Source organism: Myiozetetes cayanensis, unplaced genomic scaffold (genome assembly GCF_022539395.1).
Source record: "Myiozetetes cayanensis isolate MyiCay16 unplaced genomic scaffold, myiCay2020 scf5-8, whole genome shotgun sequence".
Lineage (NCBI taxonomy): Eukaryota > Metazoa > Chordata > Aves > Passeriformes > Tyrannidae > Myiozetetes > Myiozetetes cayanensis.
This window is the reverse complement of record NW_026087742.1, coordinates 36,699,767-36,721,404: the sequence shown is the minus strand read 5'-3', so window position 1 is coordinate 36,721,404 and position 21,638 is coordinate 36,699,767. Positions and strand designations below refer to the sequence as shown.

Here is a 21,638-nt window from a genome sequence, read left to right as displayed (position 1 = left end):
TAGCGTCCCTCCATCCATCCCTCCCTCCCTCCCTCCGCCCCTCCTTCCCTTCCCCTCCCTCCCCTTCCCTCCTCCCTCCCGTCGGCCCGCGCGCCTCTCGCGAGCCCCCGGCGCTATTTAAGCCGCGGGGCGGCCATTTCGCGCCCTTTGCGGCGGAGCGGCGGCGGAGCGGGAGGTGGGTCGGGACGCGGCGCATCCACCGCCATCCGCCACCATCCGTCGTGCGGGGACCCGGGGGGCATAGGGACCGGGGGGTGGGGGCCAGTCCCGGCGGTGTTGAGTTGTCCCCCGAGGGCTGGGGCGCCTACGAGGGGCCTCGGTGCCGCGGTGTGTCCTCGGCCATGGTGTCCCGGTGGGGGCCCGCGTTCCAAATGCCTGCCCCGGCAGTGGAGCCTGGCGGGGGGCCGAGCGGTGTGCCCGGCGCCGTTCAGCCTGAGGTTATTCTGGGAGGAGATACTGCGGCTCCGTATAATAGTCAGCAAATTTAGATGTTGGTGGTTTTTCTCCCTAAGGGCTCTGCACGCTGTGCCAGCTGTCCAGGACGGAGCTGCAGGAGAGGCCTCAAAGGATGCTGAACTGCGATCTGTGAGTACGAGCCACAGCCGGTGTGGTCAGAGTGACACTGCTGCCTGTGTCCTGGCTCTGATGTTGGGCCGTTCTGTCTCTGTATTGTGTTTGTCAGGCCGTGGGTGAACCCCTGTTATCAGTATGCTCACATAAGGCATAGTGTGGCTGGGGCATAGGTGCAGATTGCTATCCAGAATTACCTTCCATAACATCAAAGAGTCTTTTAGGTTTGAAAAGGTGTTTAAAGTCATCTAGGCATTAACCTAGTATTGACGAGTCCAACATGAATCCATTAGTCTCAAAGCACTGCATTTATACATTTGAACATCTCTGGGGATGGCGACTTAGCCACTTTCCTGGCCAGCGTGTTCCCATGATATAAACTTCCCCAGTGCAACCTGATGCCATTTTCTCTTGTCCTGTCATTTGTTACTACTTACAAGAAGAGACTGCCCCTCACCTGGCTACAACCTCCTTTCAGGTAGTTGTAGAGAGTGAGAAGATCCACCTGAGCCTCCTTTTCTCCAGGCTAGCATCCCCAGCTCCATCAGCTGCTCCTCATAAGGCTTATGTTTCAGATCCTTCACTAGCTTTGTTGCCCTTCTCTGGACACTCCAGCACCTCGGTGTGTTTTGTGGTGAGGGGCACAGACCCAGGCACAGGATTCGGAGGTGCTGGAATCACCAGGACCAAGTACAGGCGGATGATGACTGCCCTGGTGCTGCTGGACACGCTGTTGCTCATACAGGCCAGGATGTCCTTGGCCACCTGGGCACGCTGCTTGCTCATGTTCAGCTGCTGTTGACCAGCACCCCCAGGTCCTTTTCTGTGGGGCAGTTTTCCAACACTGTCTGGGGTTGTTGTGACCCAAATTAAGGACCCAGCACTTGGCCTTGTTGAACCTCATATCGGTTGGCCTCAGCCCAGAGATGGCAGCCTGTCCAGATCCTTCTGGAGATCCTTCCTGCCCAACTTGGTGGTCTGCAAAGTGACTGAGGGTGCACTTGATCCCCAATCTTGAGCCCTGGGGAACTCCACTGGTGTCCAAAAGAGCTGTAAAAATTTTTTCTAGCTTAATTTATATGCTCCTGGTTCATAGGAAAATATATACTGAAGTTTGCTTGACATTGTTCTTTTAAATTTACCCTGTGAGTAAGAGTGGAGCAGTGGGAAGCTTGTTACCTCTTAACATATATTTTTCTCTAATTTCTTTAACTCTCATTGATTCTTAGGGCAAACTGAAACATGACTGATCTAGATGAGCCCCAGGCTTCTGGCTCTGATTACCATGGTGCCCAAGAGCTGATACACTGTCATGAGGACCCGTCTAAGGAGTATGCATGGCAGACAGATACAAGAAAGGAGTGTTCACAGTCAAGGCAAAAGAATGCTGCTCCTGGGGAATCTTCAGATCGACTTAATAGTATCTGTGAATCGCCAGCTGCTTCAACTGAGGTTTTACTTATCAGCAGCGATTCCGAAATGTGAGTTTTTACCTTCTAGTTGAGAATTTTTCCTGTGAAGAACCTGTGTCATATATCGTAAAAGTAATCATTCTTTTGAAAGTAAATATTTTCTTTTTCTTCAGTGATGTCCCTGTTGCTCATGGCAACGAGTGCCGTCCTGGGTGCTCCATTGCACCTTCAGAGCCAAAAAGGAGGTGTCAGTCATCAAGGCAACAAGCTGAATCTGTTGCAGAAGTGACCGACAATGAAAGCTCGTCAGATTCTTCACTGTCTCCCCAAAGTCCAGTGAAATCATCCGAAGTTCCCAAGCAGCAGAAATCAAAACTCAATTTGAAAGCCATTTTTGCCTATCACTTCAGGGGAAAGAAGTTTAAAGCAGCTGCGCACCGAAAATTCAAAGCTGGCTCAGGCAAAAAAAGGAAGAAGAAAAAGTATGAGGGCACAAGGATGCCCACAGGGAGGCCACCACTGACAGCCTCACCTCAGGAGCAAAAGAGGAGGCTGCTGGACAGAGGTTTTCAGTTCCCTTTTATCGAAAAACATTATGGGGAGAAACATATTCCCTTAAAGATGGTTCTTGGCTATGAGGTAAGTCTTCCGTTTTGTGCTTCTGTCTGGTGTGCTTGAATATAACAAACAGGTTTTATTTCGTGTATGTAATGTTGTCTAATACCTTTTAAGGCAAACAGAAAGAATATTTATGGGTGTCAATGTAGTATTACAAGTTCAGTTCATAATATAAATGCTTTTAGTGGTGTTTGTAAGGTCTTACCTGGTAAATTTCTGTTTTCAGCAAGCAGCTGCAAAGGGATATTTCAAGTACATTGAAGTGCTTAAATATGAAGAACATCTTAAAAAAGCTTTAAAAGCCCTTCAGGCTAGTGAAGACTTAGAAAAAGAATGTGTGGTGGTACGGAAACACAAATACCTAGATGACGAAGGCCCCATTTCCCCTATTCAGGAAACAAAGTAAGTTTGTCTTTATGTTTGTAGATGATGTAAAACTTCTGTTCTTGACCAAAATATAAATGTGTGTGTACAGGTAGGTGCATGACAGCCTGCACTGCCCCCAGTCTGTTTGCTGACATGGTTAGGGCTTCAACACTTAGTCACAAATCCAAAAAAAGCATGGCACAGGGTGCTGTGAGGAGAGCTGACTTAACTCCAGACCAGTACAGTCTGCCACTCTACATAGTTCAGGAATTTGGGAGGTAGTACAGTTGCTTGTAGTAGCGTGTGATTCTGTGACAAGAGTTGTAGGTGTATCACATTCAGTTCTTTTCCTGTCCTTTTAACCTGTGAAAGCATTGTTTATTTTGGGAACAAAACACTGCCACTTGGGGTTTTGTGTTTGTAAATGTGACTTGGAAGTTCTCATAGGAGGAAATACTTCTCATCTGATCTGGAGACTGATGATTGTTCTGGTGACTTGTAATGTCTGATTAAAATGATATGGTATAAATTTAAAAAAAGTGCTTTCTAAAATTAATTCCTCAATAGCTACCTCAAATAAATGGGAGTGTTCTATAGCAAAGACTACAGAATAATTTTTAATTTCCTTTTTACATTATTAAAATATTGAAGTGTCATCTTAGATCTTTATGGTCAAGCAGTTATCTTAGTGCAATAAAAAATCAGTAAATTAGGAAGAATACTTACTGTTGTAAATATAGTCAACACTAAAACTAGAAAGTTTAAAAGACAGTGTAAAGATACGAAGCTGTCTTTTAGCCACTGTTAATTTTAGCAGTCACTTCACACTGCTAATTAGTGTGAGTCAAAGTATTAGGGTGGGCCTGTAGAATGAGTAATAATAATTTGTTTGCTTTTGTACAAAAGAACAGAAGAACAAATCTCTGTAGAATAAAAGCCAGCTCATCCAGACACTCAATTATTTATATGAAATGAGTACCAGAATACTTTCTAGGTTCTGGAACCAGTCCTCCCTGTGCCTCTTACTGAAACAACAGTACTATAATGATTTCACCTCTTTGGGGAGTCCTTTCTATTTTGAGAGAAAACTTGTGGATGAGAGTGGAATTAAGTTCATACTGGTGTTTCATGGCGCTGTAGAGAAACTTTTGTTACAATGTCAGGAAGAAAGCTGTATACCCTTAATAGCTGAGGCTTATCCACTTATGTTGTTACTTGTGATTACATTCTGCTTCCTTTCCAAGTTGCTGGCTTTCTAGCCTTTTTGGCAGTGTAATCCAAATTATCTTAATACTGCTGTTAAAATCTGCTGCTAAATCTGTGTTCTAAGCATTCCTTCTGTCCTGCCACTGTTATAAGTTAGGATGTCATTCTGTTGTCAAAAACTCATTTGAGAATGACCTTATTTAAAAGTATCTTAAACCTACAAGCTGTAGTACTTTAGAAGACACTAAGAGAAACACCAGGGCTTGTAGTACGAAAATAGTTTACACATTTTAAGCTACTATAAAAGTACAGTTTGATTTGAATCATTTATTATTTCAGTGATGATGAGGACGGCTTGAATTCTCATAATCAAGAGCAATATGATGCCAGAGTAGTGGTAAGTAATACTTAACTTCAGAAACTCTCTAACCTTTCTCTGCTAAAGCTAAGGAATTAGTAGATAATAATGTTTTCAGTACTTAGCTCTTGAGCTTAGATCCAGAGTTAACTATGTGATACCTGTGAGTCTCAGTCTGTAATGGAGAGTCCACACTCTCCTCTTAAATAAAATGCTGGAATGTATAGGAATTCTGCAGTTCTCTCAAGAGTTACTGATGTTTGCAAATTTATTACTAAAACCTTGTCTTTTAAGTATCTCAAAACCAGACTTGTGAATACTTGTCTTCCATTTTCTTAGGAGAACAGCTCTTTCATTATAAGCAGCACAATTCCCAGTAAGAAAAAATCAAAGCCAGAAACAAAACGTGCAAAATCAACTGAAGTGATTGAAATAGAGGATGATGAAGACAGTGCTGGGGAGAACTCTGTGCCTGTGCAAGGTTCACCTCTGTGAACAACAGATGGACAAATGAGGTGTCAGTGGTCATTTTTCATGGCCTGCTTCCTTTAAAGCATTGGTCTGAAGTCAATGTCGAGCTATCCACCAAGCTACCCAGTCACATCTGGTGTACTGTGAGTATATTGGGCTTGTGTCTGAGACAGTTACAAAGCAAGTATAATCTGTTGTTTTCTTAAGCTTTTAAGTATGTTTTGTGCTACTCTCTATCAAGACTATAACATCCTTGGTTCAGTGGCTAATAATCTTGCTGAAGTTCTGACTTCTGCAACTTGACCTCTGTTAACTAGTGGATCATAGAACTTCGGTAATTAAACGGGCAAACAAGTTCCAAATATCGTAATGTAGCAGCAGCAGCTGTATAGAATAGTATGCATTTGCATGCATACACCTATATGCTCAAGTTGAAAGGGCAGTTTAAATGCCTTTCTTGAGTTTTCATAGCTGACTTCCTTGTGAATGGTCTGTTTTAGAGGTGCAGGTTTGAAATACTTAAAGAATTGAGAGGTTGAAGACAGAATTGAAGCTTGATGCAAACAAGTGCCAACAACAAAAATGCAGAAGTGGTTGGTCAACTTCAACAGAAGTCTATTGCAAAATATGGTTAATGCATTCAAATGATGATACTGATTTTGTATGATTGAGGTTGTCTATTCCATGTTGGAATAACTTTTCGGAAAACTAATTCTCTGCTCCTGAATCTAATACAATAATCTGAAGTTGTAAATTACCTTAAAGATAACTGTAGCAGCATAGTGAATCTTGGGTTAAAAATTCTTTTTCCCCTCTTGCCCTCTGCTGTCCAGAATGGGTTCTGATGTGAACATGACTTAGCAGAAGATAAAAGCTCTTCATAATGACAGTTCTTAACAGGCATTGCCCCAGCTGAAAATAACTTTCTTGAAGGTGTTTTAGTCAGTAGGAAACCTGACCAGTAAGCATTTAGGAATGGTCTGAATACAGCCAAGTCCTACTGTGTGTGGTAGCTGAAAATATGAAAAAAAAAAAAAAGTTTAAAAAGTTTCCTTGTCAATGAACAAGATTTAGAGGCCAAACAGTCATCTGCCTGCCTCAGAAGCTCGTAACCAAATTGCTGTCAGCAAGCTATAGCTGTTCAGCAGGTAGAAGTAGTTTGTGTTGAACAAGGATGTTGCCCAGGAAAGGTTTTATCTGCTGGTTTAATGGCAGTCTAAGGAGATTGGCAGTAGGTGCTCAGTATTGAGAGCAAGTCAAGCTGCATTATTTATTTACATGCTTGAACTAAGGTCCTAAACCTTTGTAAAGGAGGTTTCCCAATTGCAACTTGGTAGGTCTAGGAGTGCAAAATTAGTCTTCAGTATTTGAAGATCACATTTCATATTAGTTCAAAATTAATGGCCAAATGTAACTCTTTTAGGCATCTACTTGAGAAATACTCAATGGCTTGAAAGACTCACCCTGGATCTAGGAGTGGGGTTCTTGCTTGCTAAGGCATAGTGAAGGGGTATGTAGAGTCCTGCTCATTCTGCAGTTCATGTGATGAATTTTGTTGTTCAACTGCTGAGTGACTCAGAAATGAACTAAATTTCAATTCTGATTAGAACTGGATAAGTACACATGCAAATCAAGCTTATTACGACTGTTACATTGATTGCTGAAACCTAGCTTTGAGTTTACTTGACCATATATGACAGTTCTTATTACTTTGCTTTTTCTTCTAGTTTGTCGCATTTGACATTTTTGAAGATGAAATACTACTCAGTTTTCTTGCTGCACAAGGTAAGCTGTTGGTTTCAATTTTGTTTACTTCAGGTAGCTTTTTTGCTTTACTTCACAAGAGCTTTTGAAAAAACAGTGCTCCATATTTAAAGTTAATGCATTACAGCTCTTCACAGCTGTGCAGCTTTTGTGTGTGAAACTTCCAAGGTCTAGAGTTCAATGCAACATCTCTTTCACCAGTCTGAACAAAATTAGTCTGTGGTCTCTTGGAATGAAAACAAAAACTTGAGTTCTTGAATATCTCTTAAGTGCAGTTTTTTTTAGAAGTTATGTATAGAAATACTTTGTTTTTACCTGATGTCGAATGCTGCAGGGCAGCTTTATCTGGTTTGGACCAATACTGCCTGGGATTGTCTCTGCTGAAGATGTTGAGGAACTCCTTTACACTTAGTCCCGTCGTGGTGCCTCACGCATGCTTTCTGTACCAGGGTGAATCATGCAGCTGCTGCTTCTGATGGCTTCCCTGTGGTAAAATTCCATCTTAAATCATGTCCCATGCAAGAACAGGAGGGACAGCAGAGAGGAGCTGGTAGTCTTGCATGTACATAGCTGTGAAAGCTTCTTACTGTAGGATGCTCCCAGGTTTGTGTGGCTTCAGGGTAGTGTAGGAAATAGCATGGAAGAAAGCACCATGTAAGGTTACTGCACAAGAAAACACTTGTAACATGGGAAGCCCTGAGCTAAAGGTGTTCAAGTAATGAAACCTTACAAGAATATTCTTTAGTTAAAGATAGGAACAGGGCACCTTACTTGGCCAGTGGTGTAGTTATGAGTACTGTGCTGAGTAACATACCAGTTTAACACAGCAGATTGTTCTTAGGACGGCATGTCTGATACTGAACTCCTTCCACAGTTGCTTTTTGGTTCAACCTACCTGTCTTTAGAATGAGAAAACACGGTAGTAGTGGAAGGTGACAGTTTTTAACAGTAAGTATACAGTGAATTGGGAAATAGTTTCAAATGCTGTTTTAAAAAAAATATTCAGTCTGTTCTAGCACTTGATCAGGTTTTGTCTGTTGCTGTAGACAAAAACCTGGAACCTAGTGCTTAGAAAAAACCCTTCTTTTGCAACCCACAGCTGATGAACATATTAGTTGTGTTACGTATATGAAGGGACAATATTTGCGTGAACTCCACTGATCAATCTTGGGTATGAGTTTAATGTTCCAGATTTGTAGAAGTGTAGCTCAGTTGTATCTCTTTCTTTGCAGATGAGAACACCAATGATGCAGCAGTGAGCAGATTTAATTTTTTGGGAAGCATTTATTATGGACTGTTTGCTGGCCCACTGATTCACAACTCTGTCAGTTCAGTGTATTTCTGTGCAACGTGGTAGTGAGTGAAAGAGGTAAGCTTTGAGTTTCATTTGAGCTTCAGTGTTAGAGTCTTGGATTTTTTAGACATGCTGTTTCCACAGCAAGTTAATCAGACTAATTTGTGCACTGTATGGTATCTGCACCCAGCAGTGTCTTCCTGATGGGGTGTTCAAAAAGCAGTGCTACAGTATTTCAACAGCTGGCATCGTTGGTTTTCATGCAGATGTGCTTGTTAAACTTGGTATTTCTGTTGAAACAAGTAGGTTTAGTGTTTCCAAACTGGGAGGCTTGTCAAATACATTAAAAAACTGTTAAAATGTTACAGCATGAGCTTATAGTTAAATAAGTGACTTTGTTCCAAAATATTTCTTCTTCAAGGGGCCTTCCTGTGATGTCTGGAACACAGTGAAAAGCCTCTGCTTAAGTGTAAGTATTAAGGAGATAGCTGACTTTTTTCTTGGTGGAGGTATTTGGATGAGGATCATAAAACCTCAAGTCTTAGGTTTTTGGCTGCTTTTTTCTGAGAAAAAAAAAAGTATTTTGAAACACAAACCTAAGTAGCAGGTGACCACTGAACAGGTTTCTTTCAAAGTTAACTGGCTGGGCTTAAGAAACAGTCTATTCCACAGACCTTGTGGAGTTGTTATGCCTCGTTCTTCAGCAAATGGGCACAACCTGCTATGTGTCTGAATTGAAAAACGTGGCTAGAAGAGTAACAGGTTATGCTTTCCTCACTGTAAAGTTAATTGCAGTGGTGACAATGAGACCTGTAACAGTTTACTTAGTGGGACAATTCTGCAAACATACTTAATGCAGCTACTGTAAAATCTAAAAATTTGTTTGTTTTGATGTGCTTGAATTCTGCATCCTACCTACTAAAGGAAGTAGAATCAGCAGGTAGAGGGGAAAAAAATACTTGCAGTGATGAATTCTTGTACGTGGTTTATTAGAGCATATTTTTAAGCTGTTTTAAGATGGTGTCCCCACACATTTTCTTTGTGAGGTAACTCCCTTAGTTGTGCCTTCTTGCCGTAGTGCTCCAGTTTTTAAATTAAATTGCAGATAGACCTTGTTGGTAGTTGTGTGGTAAATTGGGCCATGGCTTCGATTTCAATTGAAATGCTTGGTTTTGTCATTAGCATTCTGGCAGTGTAACTGGACCACAGTCTGCCTGCTTTATATTGAGTTTAAGAGTACCCAGGTCCTAACAAATTACTGAAATGCTGAAGAATCTTGGCTATATTGATCAGATGCAACAATTTACTTTGTTTTAGGAAGTCCATGTGATAGTCCAGTCTGAACTACCATCTTGGTAAGTGTGTGTGACTGGTTTTTAACACTTGCCTGTTGCAGGTCAGCTGCCCATCTTTTACTTAGTGAGCTGGTTGTAGTGATGTTCTTTTCTTACTGAGAAAATGCAGTGTTGTTTCAGAAAATACGAGTTTATCTAACCCCAAACTTGAGAATGCTGTGAGAAAATTGTTGTGATGATTGGCAAAATGTTCAACTGCTCTGAAGAGAGTGAGCGAGAATGGCCTTTCTGAACAAATTACTACAGGAGTGTCCTTTTCATGTCACTTTATTTTTACATGCAAGTGTCTTGTCTCAGTGAGGAAAGATCATGAATGTGACTTTGTTTTAAAAATAAACAGGAAATTACAAGGAGCTGTCAAATAGGATAATATTCAGACACTGTAGTAGCTTGAAATGTGATTCCAAATAGAGGCTCTCAGTAATGCTTGTGGTAGTTAAAATGAACCACTTACATACTAAGTACTGATGTAGGTTCTGCTGATTTGTAGGCACAAACATGCTGGTTTGTAACATTAGTTTGCTTTTTCAGGTGGCTTGTATTTAGAGAAAAAATAAAGAAGAAATGCAGGATGCCATTTCACAGAAGTCTCAAGCTCTGTCTAGGGTTAGTATGACATAAGAAGTTTGGCAGTGACTGTCCTTAATGACTGAAGGACTCTGGTGGCTGGAAGTCATATCAAACCAAGTTTACTGTTTTGGGAAGGTTTTAGTAACTGGTTTCAACACTTCATTACTGTATTTTAATGTAGCATTCCCTCTGTTAGGTGAACAATTTATTGTAACTTTACCTAAAAAGCATTCATACAAATTTCTCATTCAAAAAGGAGGTGATCAGGTTAACTGCTTAAACTGACAGTTTTGCTTGGACAAGTGAGTTGTACTTTACAGTACATTTATAGGGAGGATTCTGTACATATTTGTAATTAACTGCCTTTGATGTTTGCTTTTCAGGTAACTAACTTTTAGTGTTAAAACTGTTGCTAATATGAAGGAGTTACTTCACCTTCTCCAGATGCCAGCTGTTGAAATCATTTACCCTTCTCCTTCCCCAGAATACCTTGAAACAACTTCTAAAAGCGGGATATATCCCAGGTACGTTTCCAGTCTGCTTGATTTTTTTCCTGTCATGTTAATACATAGTACTAGGAATGCTGAGGTCTATCCCGATAGGATCTTCTCTGTAGGTTCGTGTCGTTGGAAATGCCTCACAGAATAAACTTGTGGTTTCGCTTTACCCACTGAACTACCTGTTAGCTCTGTGGGATAAAACTGCAAGACATCTTCATGTAGCATCCTAGGAACTGTAATAATGCACCATGTTCTCCTTTAGGTGTACTGTGACATGCTTTGATACAAATGAAAAAAGTGATTCAAGTGGAAAAGCTTGGTAAGAGTCAAAATACAGAGTGTTCTGGGACTTCAGGTGCAACTAACATACTGAATTACATGGGCTGAACTTATTCTTCACCTAGGTTTTTGTGTAGATACCTGACTTAACACTATTTTTTGCTGCTTGAGTGTTCTGGATGGCTTGAAACAGTCAGTTGCCCCTTCAGTCATGGAGTAATTATTCTTGTGGTAGCTGTAGGCAAGAAGAGACAGCAGTGTGGTGTCTGTCTTAAAGTAACTTACTGCATATCTGCTTTGTGTCAAGAGATGCTCCACAGTTTCACACTGAGCAGCTGCTGTTCGAGTGAAAGGAGCATTAGCTGAAATTCATAAAGTCTTGTTTTCCCTCTCCAGTTGCATGGCAGCTTTTGTGAAATGAAGAGTACCTCTTATTCCCAGACACTAACTAGTGCATGGAAGAAGGCTGAATGTTAAAATGAGCTGTTTGTGGATGGAGAAATGCAGCTGTTGCTCTGTCTGGTGTTTCCACCCAGCAGCATCGTCCTCATGAGGTGTTCAACAAGCTCTGCTACAGCAGTGCAGCGTTTGGCAGCAGTAGTTTTTGTTCCCCCGTGTCTGTTAAACCTGCTATTTCTTTTGGAACAGTCTTTGACCTCTTCAGTGGTTTCAGTGTACTTGTGTTCTATTTTCATGTTCCAGTGTGAGAGCTGGGTGTTGGCCTCTGGAACTCAGCAAGTACATTCAGTGTCTTCTTTCTAACAGGTGCTTTAGGATACTGAACAAAGGGAACCTTCCTGTGTTAAATGGATGAGCTGGGGAAGATGAAAGCAACCTGTTTATGGGTAAGCACTGAGTTACTAGTCTCACACTATGCAGTTTGTGTGTCAAGTTGGTATGATTCTAGAATATTCAGAGTTCAGTAAACTGTTTTAAAAAGAAGTATAGAAATGGTCGTACAGTAGCAGAGATTACTGGGTCGTGATCACTCCAGATTTTGGCAGTATCTGGCCAGGTCACTTGTCTATGAGTTGTTCTTGTGTGTGTGTATAGTGGCTGTCACAGTTGTGCAGTGGTTTGTACTACTAATGTCTTAGACTGCTGTTGGTTGTGAGGAACCAATCTCCTGTTTACATTGAAATTTTAACAGATTTTAGGCTTATTGGTACACAACTTGGCTGTAATGTTGGCAGCATGGATTGGTCCTTCACTGGAAAGGATGGGCAGCTTGATTACTGAGTGAAGTCACAGTAAGGGCAGCGAGAGGAGTGTCTGGTCATTACCAAGGCTGCTGGGATGTTACTGTTTCTGGTGAGCTGTGGACATGACCGTAAAGCAAGTCCATCAGGCTCTTGTATTGCCACACAATGTGGCACCGAGTCTGCTGGGAATAAAGCTTCACTGTAGGTCATGGAATGGACACAACGCTCCCTTTGCTGCTGAGGTGTAGTTCTTGTTGAAACTTTTGTAGATTAGGCTCCAGAGCTGCTATTGAGAAAGTGGTGCTTTTGAACAGAAGCAAAAAAGGGAGACAAAGGCTGCTCCATGCAATTTACATCCAACTTGTGTGTTGTTAACTCTTCCCTTACACTAACCAAACCTGACTGTTTAACTCCCAGTGTCTGCTACCAAGTTGCTGCATGTCAAAGGGATGAGAAACTCCACCTGGGTGCTGCCAAAGCCAGTGTGAAGGTAAGAGCACTTACCAAAATGGCTGGTACTATAAAGAGATTCAAGGTCACTTCAAAGAGGGTTTGCATGGCTGAAAACCAGCAGCTCTTAACGCGGTGACCGCAAATTGAAATCCTCTACAGGATGCCGTGGACACATAGTGTGTGCTATGGTCTATTTATGAGGAGATACACCTTATGTCCTTAAGCCTCTTGAGGTGAAAAAGGATGTTAATCTTCTGCCATTGGGTTTTTGTGATGCTGATATAGAGGAGAGGCTGCTCAGTTTCATTCTGAAACCAGCTGACATAGACAGTTAGAGAACAACAGGGTTGTGGAATGAGCAGTCTTGTAGCCCAGCTGCTGCTTGGGTGTTGAGAGGAGGGCAACTAAGCTGGTGAAGGGTCTAGAGCATGAGTTTATTTTGGAGCAGCTGAGGGAGCTGGAGGTTTTGAGGCTGGAGAAGAGGTAGCTCAGGGAGGCCCTTCTTGCTCTCTACAATTACCTGTAGTGTGGTTGGGGTCAGTCTGCCAATTAAGAAGCTGTGGGATGAGAAGAAGTGGCCTTAAGTTGTGCCAGGGGGAATTTATATTGGATAGTGGGAAAATTGCCCTTTTATTTTTTTGGAGTAAAAGTGCTAATAGATTTTTTTTTTTTCTCTCAGGCTCGGGTGGTACTGCTGAAAGTCTGTTGCAGTGAGCTACACAGCTCTTCCAAATGGAGAAAGATCTTACCTAGAGTGTTTATTGCAGTTACTTGGCATTAAAAGTAGCACATATTGTGACTTGCCTCTTGCCCCCCTGGGAGATGTGTGTTAGACAAGACCCAGCTGAGTATAGTGTGTTGTAATTTGACTGAAAATGGCTTAATCAGGTGTTTTCCTGTTTTCCCTAACTAACTTCCCTGTCACTGAATTCACACTGTACTGAAGCCCTGGATAAGTATTTATTCTGTATCGAATGTCACAGCATTTAAATAAAAACTGTCTCTGTGGGATTATTTCCTGTTGCTACACTGAGGCTTTCAAAGAAGGGTGAGAAAATCATTGCAGCTCATCTCCTGGGCCTTGGTCTCTTCCCTTCTGATCATGTTCTGAAAAAGGAAAACTGCACCAGACTCAAATCAGTGAAAGCACCTGTAAAGTGTAGTTAATCTAGATTTAATTTAGATGTATTCATCTAAAACTGAGCTCAGATTTCTGGTGGAACAAGTCCAGAGGAGTCCATAAAAGTCACAGGATTGGAGCATCTCTCCTGTTAAAACAGGCTCAGAGAATTGGGCTTCAGCCTGAAGAAAGAAGGCTCCAGGGAGACCTTTATAGCACCTTCATCATTGCCAGGGGATTTGACTAGATGACCTCTAAATGTCCCAACCCCAGCTATTTCATGATTTACTGATAAATTCTAACCCTGATCGGATTTAATGAAACATCTCTTCTGTTGCACCTGTTGATAACCAAGTTCCAAATTTTAAAGCTCAACTTTTGCTGTAATTTGCCCTGCTGCTTTAACTACTTAGCTATGAATTGGCATTCATAAAACATGGACAGAAAAATATGGACATAGCAACAGTAAAATTTTTATTCATTCAAGTGCTTGAAAGAGGTACTGTATTTGTGCAGGAACCCACACTTCTTACATAGTGCAAAGAATAAAACTCCAGCTTTACAGAAGAAATTTTTTGCCTCCAAAGGATTCAAGTAACCTTAAAAAAACTTTTATTTGAAAATGTTTTATACATGTATATTACAAAAGTTAGTATCTCCCTTTAAAACATTAATGCACATCTGGAAAGGCCTTTCATGCCTGTCTACTCTGAGACAAACCATGCTGAAAAGCAGCACACCGTCTGCTTCTGTAGTGATCTCCCTAAACAGGAGGGTAGTACAGGGGTTTTGGGCTACTCACTGTTTTCCTGCAGCTTAAAGCTGAGGATTCCTAATGGCTTTACAGTTAACCATTAAGTCTGGGTTGTACCAATACCATAGTGAGGCTGTTGCTCAAAGTCTGCTGCCTGTCACAGTGCTTTCCAAGACCTCTTGGCTCGTAGTTTTTCCAGCATTTTCTGCAAATAAAACAAACCATGAGACTAGTGCAGCTTAAGTGACTACACTAAAACCACCCACAACTGGTATGTACTGCCCTATCTGTTTGACCTGAACATCAGTAATAGACCAATGAGTTCAGTGACTGTCCTGGCTTCAGAAAGGCCACAGATTGCAGGGTGGGAGGGAAGGTGTGCTTATTTATTTTATGTTAAATATGGAATCTAAAGCAATGCAACAAGAGCACCAATTTATTCCACCAGAAAGAAGGTGGGGTGGTCTGCGCTAAAGGCAGAATTTGGGCTTGAAGCCCCCAGAGTAGTCACAGCCTCTCAGGATTCTCAAGCATTTTCTTCCAGTTTTCTGAAGCACAAGAGGACAGGGAATTAATGACTCCAGTCCTCTAGTTCAACCCCTCTTCTACAGCAACTGGAGGAAAACCCAAACAAGATTTTGTGAAACCTGAAGTTAAGGCATGTTCCAAATGTTACCATAACCTCAAATAGCCAAAGCAGCCCAAACCCAGAAGTTGCCCTATAATGGTAATTCAGTCTAGTTTGAACTACTGAAAAGTCACCAGAAAAATTCAGCCTGAGGCAGTCATGCTTTTTAGACAAAGTTTCAGCTCGGTCATAGTGTTGACAAGGAAATTTCTATGTAGGATGTACCAATGCCATCACTTAAAATCCAGACTGGTTGGATGGTCTCCATTTCAGCTGCACTCAAACTATGCTTCAGTGACTGATTAGAAGCTCAGTGAAGTCATGAGAGTCGCCAGCCAGGACAGTATAACAAACTATTACCTTTTGAAACTCTTTAGCTTTTTCTCTGTTTTTAGCATAAGTTTCTTGCCTTGTTTTTTCTTCCTTTCTGATTTTTACTTCTTCAAGTTGATTATAAAGTCTGTGGAAACAGTAGGAAAAAATTTATGCCTTGGCAGAAAGGAAGTGGCAAAGCTGGAATAAGTTAACAAGCTTAAAGGTTTACACTGGCTCACTTGCTAGCAATTAAGAAAATTTGGCTCATCTCTCTAGTAATCTAGAATCACTTCAAATTCTTCAGCTGTATTAAACAAACCCCCTCCACATTCAGGAGCTGTACTTGGTTCATGGTACTGCTCATAAGTCCTTGAGTGCAACTGCCAGCTTTGCTTCAAATTTTATCTACTGTCAGGCATTCAGTGGCACAGCAGCCTCAGCCTGGTGAAACCAGCAGGCTGACATTGTGTTCCTCACTGCCACCTGTGCAATGGCCTCTCCCAGCAGGTACCTGCACCACTCTTGGCTCCTCTCTCCCAACTGTTCTGTGTTAAGCAGCACAGGGTCCAACTGGAAGATCACAGCTTTCACAAGACACAGATTAACTACTTCTGTTGGTTTTAATTCAAATTTTTCGCACCTGTGTTCATGCATTACCTGGATGTACGCTGGTGCATTTCAATTTCTCCAGCCTTCCTGTCCTCTGGAGAAGATACTCTCACTTCTCCTACTTTTTTCAACTGACTGGCAACTGCACCGTTTTTTCCTAGAGAGAAAAGAAAAAAGCCAAACATATCTTAAATTTAACTCTCTAGTTTAGCTAACCCAAAAGCATGAGAGGTTTTCAAAGATTTTTAAATGACATGACAAAAAAAGAAGGTAGCAGAATGGGCACAATGGAGAGGATGTCTTGTGTTAAAATATTCACAGTCTCACTCCTTAGGCTGCTGCCTGTGCTTTGAGCCAGCCATGGCTCTAAACAGCTGACCTCCAAGTCCCCAGTAATTTGATACAAAACAGCAATTAAAAGGGTACCTAATGATGTGTCTTGTCCCCAGATAAACCTACCAGAGAGAGAATGAAACTCCTTTTGTCTGCTTCTTAACTCCTCAGACTTTCCTCTTCGAAGCTTTCTGGCTTCTGGCTTTTTATTTTCTCTCTCTCTAGTTTTTATTTCTTCTACTCTTTTCAGAGATTCCTGGATGAAGTTCTGCTTTTTTTCAAAAAAAGATTTTTGCAAACTTCCAGATGTAGCTGCAAACTCCAGCAGCATTACTGTGAAGGAAAGGGAAGTCTTAACATTTCTCACTGTTAACAATGAGCAGTAAGTCATGCATTGCAATGTACTTCTCCTAAAATGCTGAGGTTGACCACTTTCGTAAGTGGCACGAGGAGAATGGCACTGTGAGTTATGAGGCATCTTGCAAAATAGGCAGCAGTTCAGACCTATGAAATCCAGTCATGGTCAGCAGGTCTGCTGAGACAAATGCTGTGACAAAAACTGCATCAAAAGCATCTTGATGCCTCAAAACATATCAAAGACCTGACAAGTCCCTAACACAGTTAAGTTCTGACAAGTCCTGTCTTTCATGTTATTGTGGTTCATCTTAGACAAAAAAATATTTCAGTATTTTACTTTTGTTCCACGCTATTATCAGAATAGGAAAAAAAAACCCAAAAAAAGCCATTCTTTGGCTACAGGGCTTGGGAGACTAACAAGAAATGAGAAATAAATGAACGTGCAACTGTGACGACAAATCACAAAACGCCACAATTTTTCAAAAAAACCAAGTGTAGTGTAGATATTACGAACTGTCATAACTTGGGACAGGAAGAGACAAGCAATACAACACACACTAAACCCAGGTCAAATGTACAACAAACCAAGCCTGAACAGAAAGATGTATTTGCCAAAGTAAAAGCAGCTCTAAAAAACGTTCAAGATGAGAGGTGCATTTTACTGATTATTTTAATACTAAAAACAATTTACTATATCTCAACTTCAGTATATTCAAGTTACACATAATTACCTGCAGTCCGATGCGACGGACAGTGACTGTTGTTGGGACTCTGGGCTTTGGGAGAGCTGTCAGGCCTTGTGAACACCGAATAATCTGCACCTGGAGCTAGTGGTAAAAGTTCTCTCTCCTGTTTCATAAAGAATCAGTGGCTGGAAATGCTTAAAATATATCACCAATTTGAGTGAAGCGGTACTACTGTACCACTAGTATATAAATAAATAAATAAATAAACATTCTTTTGCCTTTATAGCAGATGCAAAGAAAAATCAGAAATGGATCTTGGTAATAATTATGAAAAATCTACTTTCTAAAAACATTTTAAAGCTTAAAAAAAAAATCCATTGAAGAGTTTTTTGCCCACCAGGTTCAATTGCTTGTTCTTAATACAGGGCAGCATAATTCCATCTGCTTTCATTTCCTGCTGTTCTCTCTAGTTCTCCCCCATTACTCTCACCCCACTCATCTCTTCGTCTCTTTCTCAGTGGCAGGTGACACCCACTGCAGCAGTACAGCCTCCAGCTGTCAACCTCCACCTCTCCCTCGTATCAATTACTTTACAAAGACCCATCCTTAGACACTTTTAGGATCCTCTGTAGATGCCTCCTGCAATAAAGCATGATTTCATCTAATCTGTTCATCTAACTGACACAGATTATTTGATTCTACATTATTGCTTCAGCACCCAAATTATTGTCTCATTAAAACCCAGCCCTTCTGTAATTTACAGCCTTTGCTTTATAGAAGCAAACAGCAAAAAGCACACCACAGGCTAATTAAGTGTGGCAGAATGACAAGCTGGTTATGTTTTCCCCATAAAGCTCAAACTGCTGTGTGAGCCTGCTATGGCTCCATCTGCTAGGTAGGGGAATTTTTCTTTTTTTGTTTTTTGTCCTACGTTCTCATCCTGTTCAAGTTTTCAACTAGTGGGATACAATTTAGTCCTGCAAACACCACCAAGATGGTTTGTTTCTTGCAGTAAGTCTTCCAAACCCTGTCTAGGCCAATATGACAAGGTACTAATTTCATAGAATAGCCCAAATTTAAGATCTATTAGATCTGTCCAGAAAGCCTAACATCAAACTAGGATGATCCAAGCAATTACTAATATCAGATAACCCAACATTCTCTTGTTTTGCAACAGTGGATTACCTGCTACAGTGGGGCCTCTCTTTATTATGATTAATACTAAGTTAGAATTACATTATAATGCTCACCTCAGTAAAATCATTACATTCCGACTGATCCACACGTGCCAGGTTATCGATTTTATCCTCAATTTTCTCTTGGTTAATATGTCCAATGTCTGATTCTGCAATACTGATGTCATTTGAGCTTATCAGAGTGAGTTCTGGTTCTTCCATAATACCACGCCCTGATTCAGTCTCCTAGAAAATAAAATATACACAACAAATGTGTAAAAACAGAAAAACAAACAAACAAAAAAACAACAACAAAAAACACACAAAAAACCCAAAAACAAAACCAAACCTAAAAATAAAAAAAATTTTCCAGCAATAGGAACAGCTGTTGTTAGAAAGAAGAGGCTCATTAAAGAGGAAGAAGAAAGAAAACCTGCCCCAAGCAATACATGAAATACAGAAAGAATGCATGTATATCAGAGTTCAAAAACCTGAAACAAATAACCCAAAGCAGGCAAACAACAACAAAAACTCCTTCACTCTCCTCAAGTTTAAGTTACTTAGTTGTAGGGCAAATTTTTTTTTAATGCTACACATCAAAGCTATTTCCTGAAGTGTGCTTACACTTTGTTTAATTTATTTACCTCCTTCAGGCTTCTAAATGGGGACAGTGAGGTAACAGTGACATGAAACCCAGCTGCATGTGCTCTACCAACTGACAGCAAGAGAGGGAGATGAAATAGCTCCTCAAACCATTGTGGGAACTCAGCTCATTTTAGCTACTGCTAATTATTTCAGTGCTATGATCTGAAAGAAGGAGTAGGGCAGAAGTCCAGAAAACAGGAACCAGAACTGTAAAATCAATATTTGCCAAGCTTTTAGATACTAAAGGTCTAAAATAACTTAGTGCAACCGCGAAAACCCCTGCTTTTGGAAATCTGTTTTACTCACCCAGACTGGAATACAACATGAGCTTCTGGGCACAGAACGAGAATGTTTTCCATGTCTTTCCAGGAAAGAACTGTTTTGTTGTACAACAGCATGCAAATGGATGTCTGAGTCTTCCAAGCTGGTTTCTCTGAGAACCCTCAAACATTCCTGTCCTTCTGGAAAGCTTTGCTCTGGCTCCTTTATGTTCATATTGCACTGAGAATCCAGCTCCTCAGCATTATTTACTTCACGTACAGGAACGGATTTTTCAGGAAGCTTCACATACTTCTTATCAAATTCCTCCAAAGGTAATTTTTCCAAAGACACAGTCTCTTTTAGTAAGTGTGGAGAATAAATTTCCTCCACTGTAACTGGTGTGGTATCTACTTGATAAAATGATTTCTGCTCTTCCAGTGGAATCAGACTTTCATTTCGCAGACCTTCCACTGAACACTGGAGACTAATACCTTCCACACTTCTTGACAGTTCTTCATATTCTCTTGCAGGTGAAACACAGTTCTCATGGCCCCTGTCTTCAATTCCAGGGGCTTGCTCAAAAGATGTCTGTAACGCAGCATTATGATCCACTGGCTGATCCGTATTCTGAGAGGTATCACTTAGTGCAGATTCTAATTGAAGTGGCTGAAAAGATTCTTCAGATCCTGTTTCAAAAATTGTCACAAGTCAAACTGCTTGCTAACAAAACAGAATTTTCACTTTAAAAGTCTCCTCATAATAACACTTTTCAGTAATGAATAACAAAAAGTCTAGTAAATAGGAAGAAACATTTTGTTTTAAAAAGTCTGCTTAAGTTTCCTTAAACACAGTACCATTAATGTTAGAGAAAATGGTTCCATCACTGTACACAAGATTTTGAGAAACAACACTTTTTGTTGCTTCTCAGAATATGTTTAGGGATGGACTTGGTGATGGTGGTGACATAATGACAGCCATACATTTTACAACTTACACTCTGTAAATGAAGTCCTCTGAGTCCCTGTGGCACCTCCAACAAAGTCTCTAAACCACAATGAAGACAATCCAAAACACCATTACAGAAATTCTTCACAGTAGAAGACAACACTCAAATTGGAATAACAACTGTTGTTCCTACAAGTTACAGCACTGCACCCTAAACTATCTTTCCCTTAGGATCTGCACATACAAGTCAAGTTACCTTTTTTCCCCCAGAAGAGGCTGGGAAAAGATAAAAATTTGGTATTAACATTTTAATCACTGCCAAACAAACAACAGGGCTGCTTAATTTTATTTTTTTTTTGTTAAAACATGCCTCTGACCTAAGTTTGATAAAGTTAGTTACACAGACTCCAGCATCATGTTATCACTAGGCTTTTTATACACACCAGAATGTACCACAGAAACCTTTAATGGTTTCCTTTACACATTTTTTGCATTCTTTAACACAAAATATCTAGTTTTACATGTGTAAAGAGTATTATCTCCTGATACATAGCTATTGATGGGGAGGGAAGAACTGCATTGCAACATCAGCCATCAACAGAGAATTTTCCAGATGATGCACTTGCTTATCACAACCTTCCTTGAGCTGAAAACTCAAAATAGTTTTTACTTGCTTAGCCTGTTGCTTATGTTATTTTTTTCCATCCTTTTAAAGCACAACAGTAATTAGTTTGGGATTATAAAAACACTTAAGACATGGGGAGATACCGCAGTAAAGACTCAAGGCACAAAGATTGTTTCTATAAGGAATTTAGAAATAGAGTGTTTTGAAGTTCGAAGGGAGCTTCCTAAATCCTCGTTGCTGTGACCACAGTCACAAAGGGTAAAGTGTAAACCTATTCTAGTATCTGTTATTACTTTCCTTTTTTTCTTGTAGAGATAAAGAAAAGCATAATAGCCACTGAGTATTTGGTTGCAGCTTTAAACATGAATAATGTGTGTCCAAAAATTTTAAGTGTATACATATGCAAATCACAAACATAATTGACCAGGAATGTTTACATTGTAAATACATCTATCTATTACTTAAGATATCATGCTGCATTTCCTGTTACTTTTCAGCTTTCTGTTGGAGTACCTTAAAACACTGAATTTCAGATTGGTCCTTTTCTTTAGAATACATGAAATACCAAGTTAAATTCAACTGCAAAACATTAAAACATATTTCTCCTCCTATGAGCCACAGTTAATGTAATGCTGCTGTACAGTCATAAACTTCTAATCTACTAAGTTAATTACAACATTGTAATTTAAAAGTTCCTTTCTTCTTCTCTTGTCCCTCCCCCTTACTTTATAGAGAGATTAAGCAATTCTATAATCAGACCAAATATC

General features: G+C 40.5%; 2 protein-coding genes and 8 non-coding genes across 13 annotated transcripts in view; 9 read left to right on the top strand and 1 right to left on the bottom strand.

The window, feature by feature from the left end:
• The first annotated feature begins 96 nt into the window (after positions 1–96).
• TAF1D (TATA-box binding protein associated factor, RNA polymerase I subunit D) lies at positions 97–13,916 on the top strand. Of its 4 annotated transcripts, none has more exons than XM_050334088.1 (16): positions 97–175; positions 513–585; positions 1,800–2,051; positions 2,156–2,621; positions 2,827–3,002; positions 4,512–4,569; positions 4,870–5,096; positions 6,729–6,786; positions 7,998–8,134; positions 8,481–8,528; positions 9,377–9,414; positions 9,946–10,020; positions 10,368–10,508; positions 10,747–10,803; positions 11,529–12,455; positions 13,098–13,916. In XM_050334088.1, exons 3-7 carry the CDS (start codon positions 1,813–1,815, stop codon positions 5,023–5,025), a joined length of 1,095 nt encoding a protein of 364 aa, XP_050190045.1. In that variant the 5' UTR covers positions 97–175; positions 513–585; positions 1,800–1,812; the 3' UTR covers positions 5,026–5,096; positions 6,729–6,786; positions 7,998–8,134; positions 8,481–8,528; positions 9,377–9,414; positions 9,946–10,020; positions 10,368–10,508; positions 10,747–10,803; positions 11,529–12,455; positions 13,098–13,916. The 4 variants fall into 4 exon arrangements, with proteins under 4 accessions (XP_050190045.1, XP_050190043.1, XP_050190044.1 ...); XM_050334086.1 differs by having other exon boundaries at positions 98–175; positions 4,870–5,144; XM_050334087.1 differs by lacking the exon at positions 10,747–10,803 and having other exon boundaries at positions 98–175; positions 4,870–5,144.
• On the top strand, positions 6,538–6,609 carry LOC126649810 (small nucleolar RNA SNORD5). Its single transcript, XR_007631189.1, has one exon. It is a non-coding gene; the product is annotated as a small nucleolar RNA SNORD5 (small nucleolar RNA).
• On the top strand, positions 7,780–7,906 carry LOC126649806 (small nucleolar RNA SNORA40). The gene has a single exon (XR_007631186.1). It is a non-coding gene; the product is annotated as a small nucleolar RNA SNORA40 (small nucleolar RNA).
• LOC126649796 (small nucleolar RNA SNORA8) lies at positions 8,225–8,363 on the top strand. Its single transcript, XR_007631177.1, has one exon. It is a non-coding gene; the product is annotated as a small nucleolar RNA SNORA8 (small nucleolar RNA).
• Positions 8,749–8,880, top strand: LOC126649799 (small nucleolar RNA SNORA1). Its single transcript, XR_007631180.1, has one exon. It is a non-coding gene; the product is annotated as a small nucleolar RNA SNORA1 (small nucleolar RNA).
• Positions 9,580–9,652, top strand: LOC126649795 (small nucleolar RNA Z40). Its single transcript, XR_007631176.1, has one exon. It is a non-coding gene; the product is annotated as a small nucleolar RNA Z40 (small nucleolar RNA).
• On the top strand, positions 10,567–10,698 carry LOC126649803 (small nucleolar RNA SNORA18). Its single transcript, XR_007631183.1, has one exon. It is a non-coding gene; the product is annotated as a small nucleolar RNA SNORA18 (small nucleolar RNA).
• Positions 11,275–11,413, top strand: LOC126649797 (small nucleolar RNA SNORA8). Its single transcript, XR_007631178.1, has one exon. It is a non-coding gene; the product is annotated as a small nucleolar RNA SNORA8 (small nucleolar RNA).
• Positions 12,499–12,627, top strand: LOC126649798 (small nucleolar RNA SNORA25). The gene has a single exon (XR_007631179.1). It is a non-coding gene; the product is annotated as a small nucleolar RNA SNORA25 (small nucleolar RNA).
• Positions 13,917–14,245: 329 nt separating the features above from the next.
• CEP295 (centrosomal protein 295) overlaps positions 14,246–21,638 on the bottom strand; it is a 43,868-nt gene continuing 36,475 nt past the window's right edge. The window contains 7 exon segments of the mRNA XM_050334083.1: positions 14,246–14,497; positions 15,281–15,380; positions 15,893–16,001; positions 16,304–16,510; positions 17,266–17,383; positions 18,471–18,641; positions 19,347–19,987. Of these exon segments, the coding sequence (XP_050190040.1) occupies positions 14,450–14,497; positions 15,281–15,380; positions 15,893–16,001; positions 16,304–16,510; positions 17,266–17,383; positions 18,471–18,641; positions 19,347–19,987 (1,394 nt within the window). The 3' untranslated portion in view covers positions 14,246–14,449.

Coding starts and splice junctions, on each gene's coding strand:
- TAF1D (XM_050334088.1), top strand. CDS start 1,813: ATGACTGATCTAGATGAGCCCCAGGCTTCTGGCTCTGATTACCATGGT. Junction 2,052..2,155: donor ATCAGCAGCGATTCCGAAAT/GTGAGTTTTTAC, acceptor CTTTTTCTTCAG/TGATGTCCCTGTTGCTCATG. Junction 4,570..4,869: donor AATATGATGCCAGAGTAGTG/GTAAGTAATACT, acceptor CCATTTTCTTAG/GAGAACAGCTCTTTCATTAT.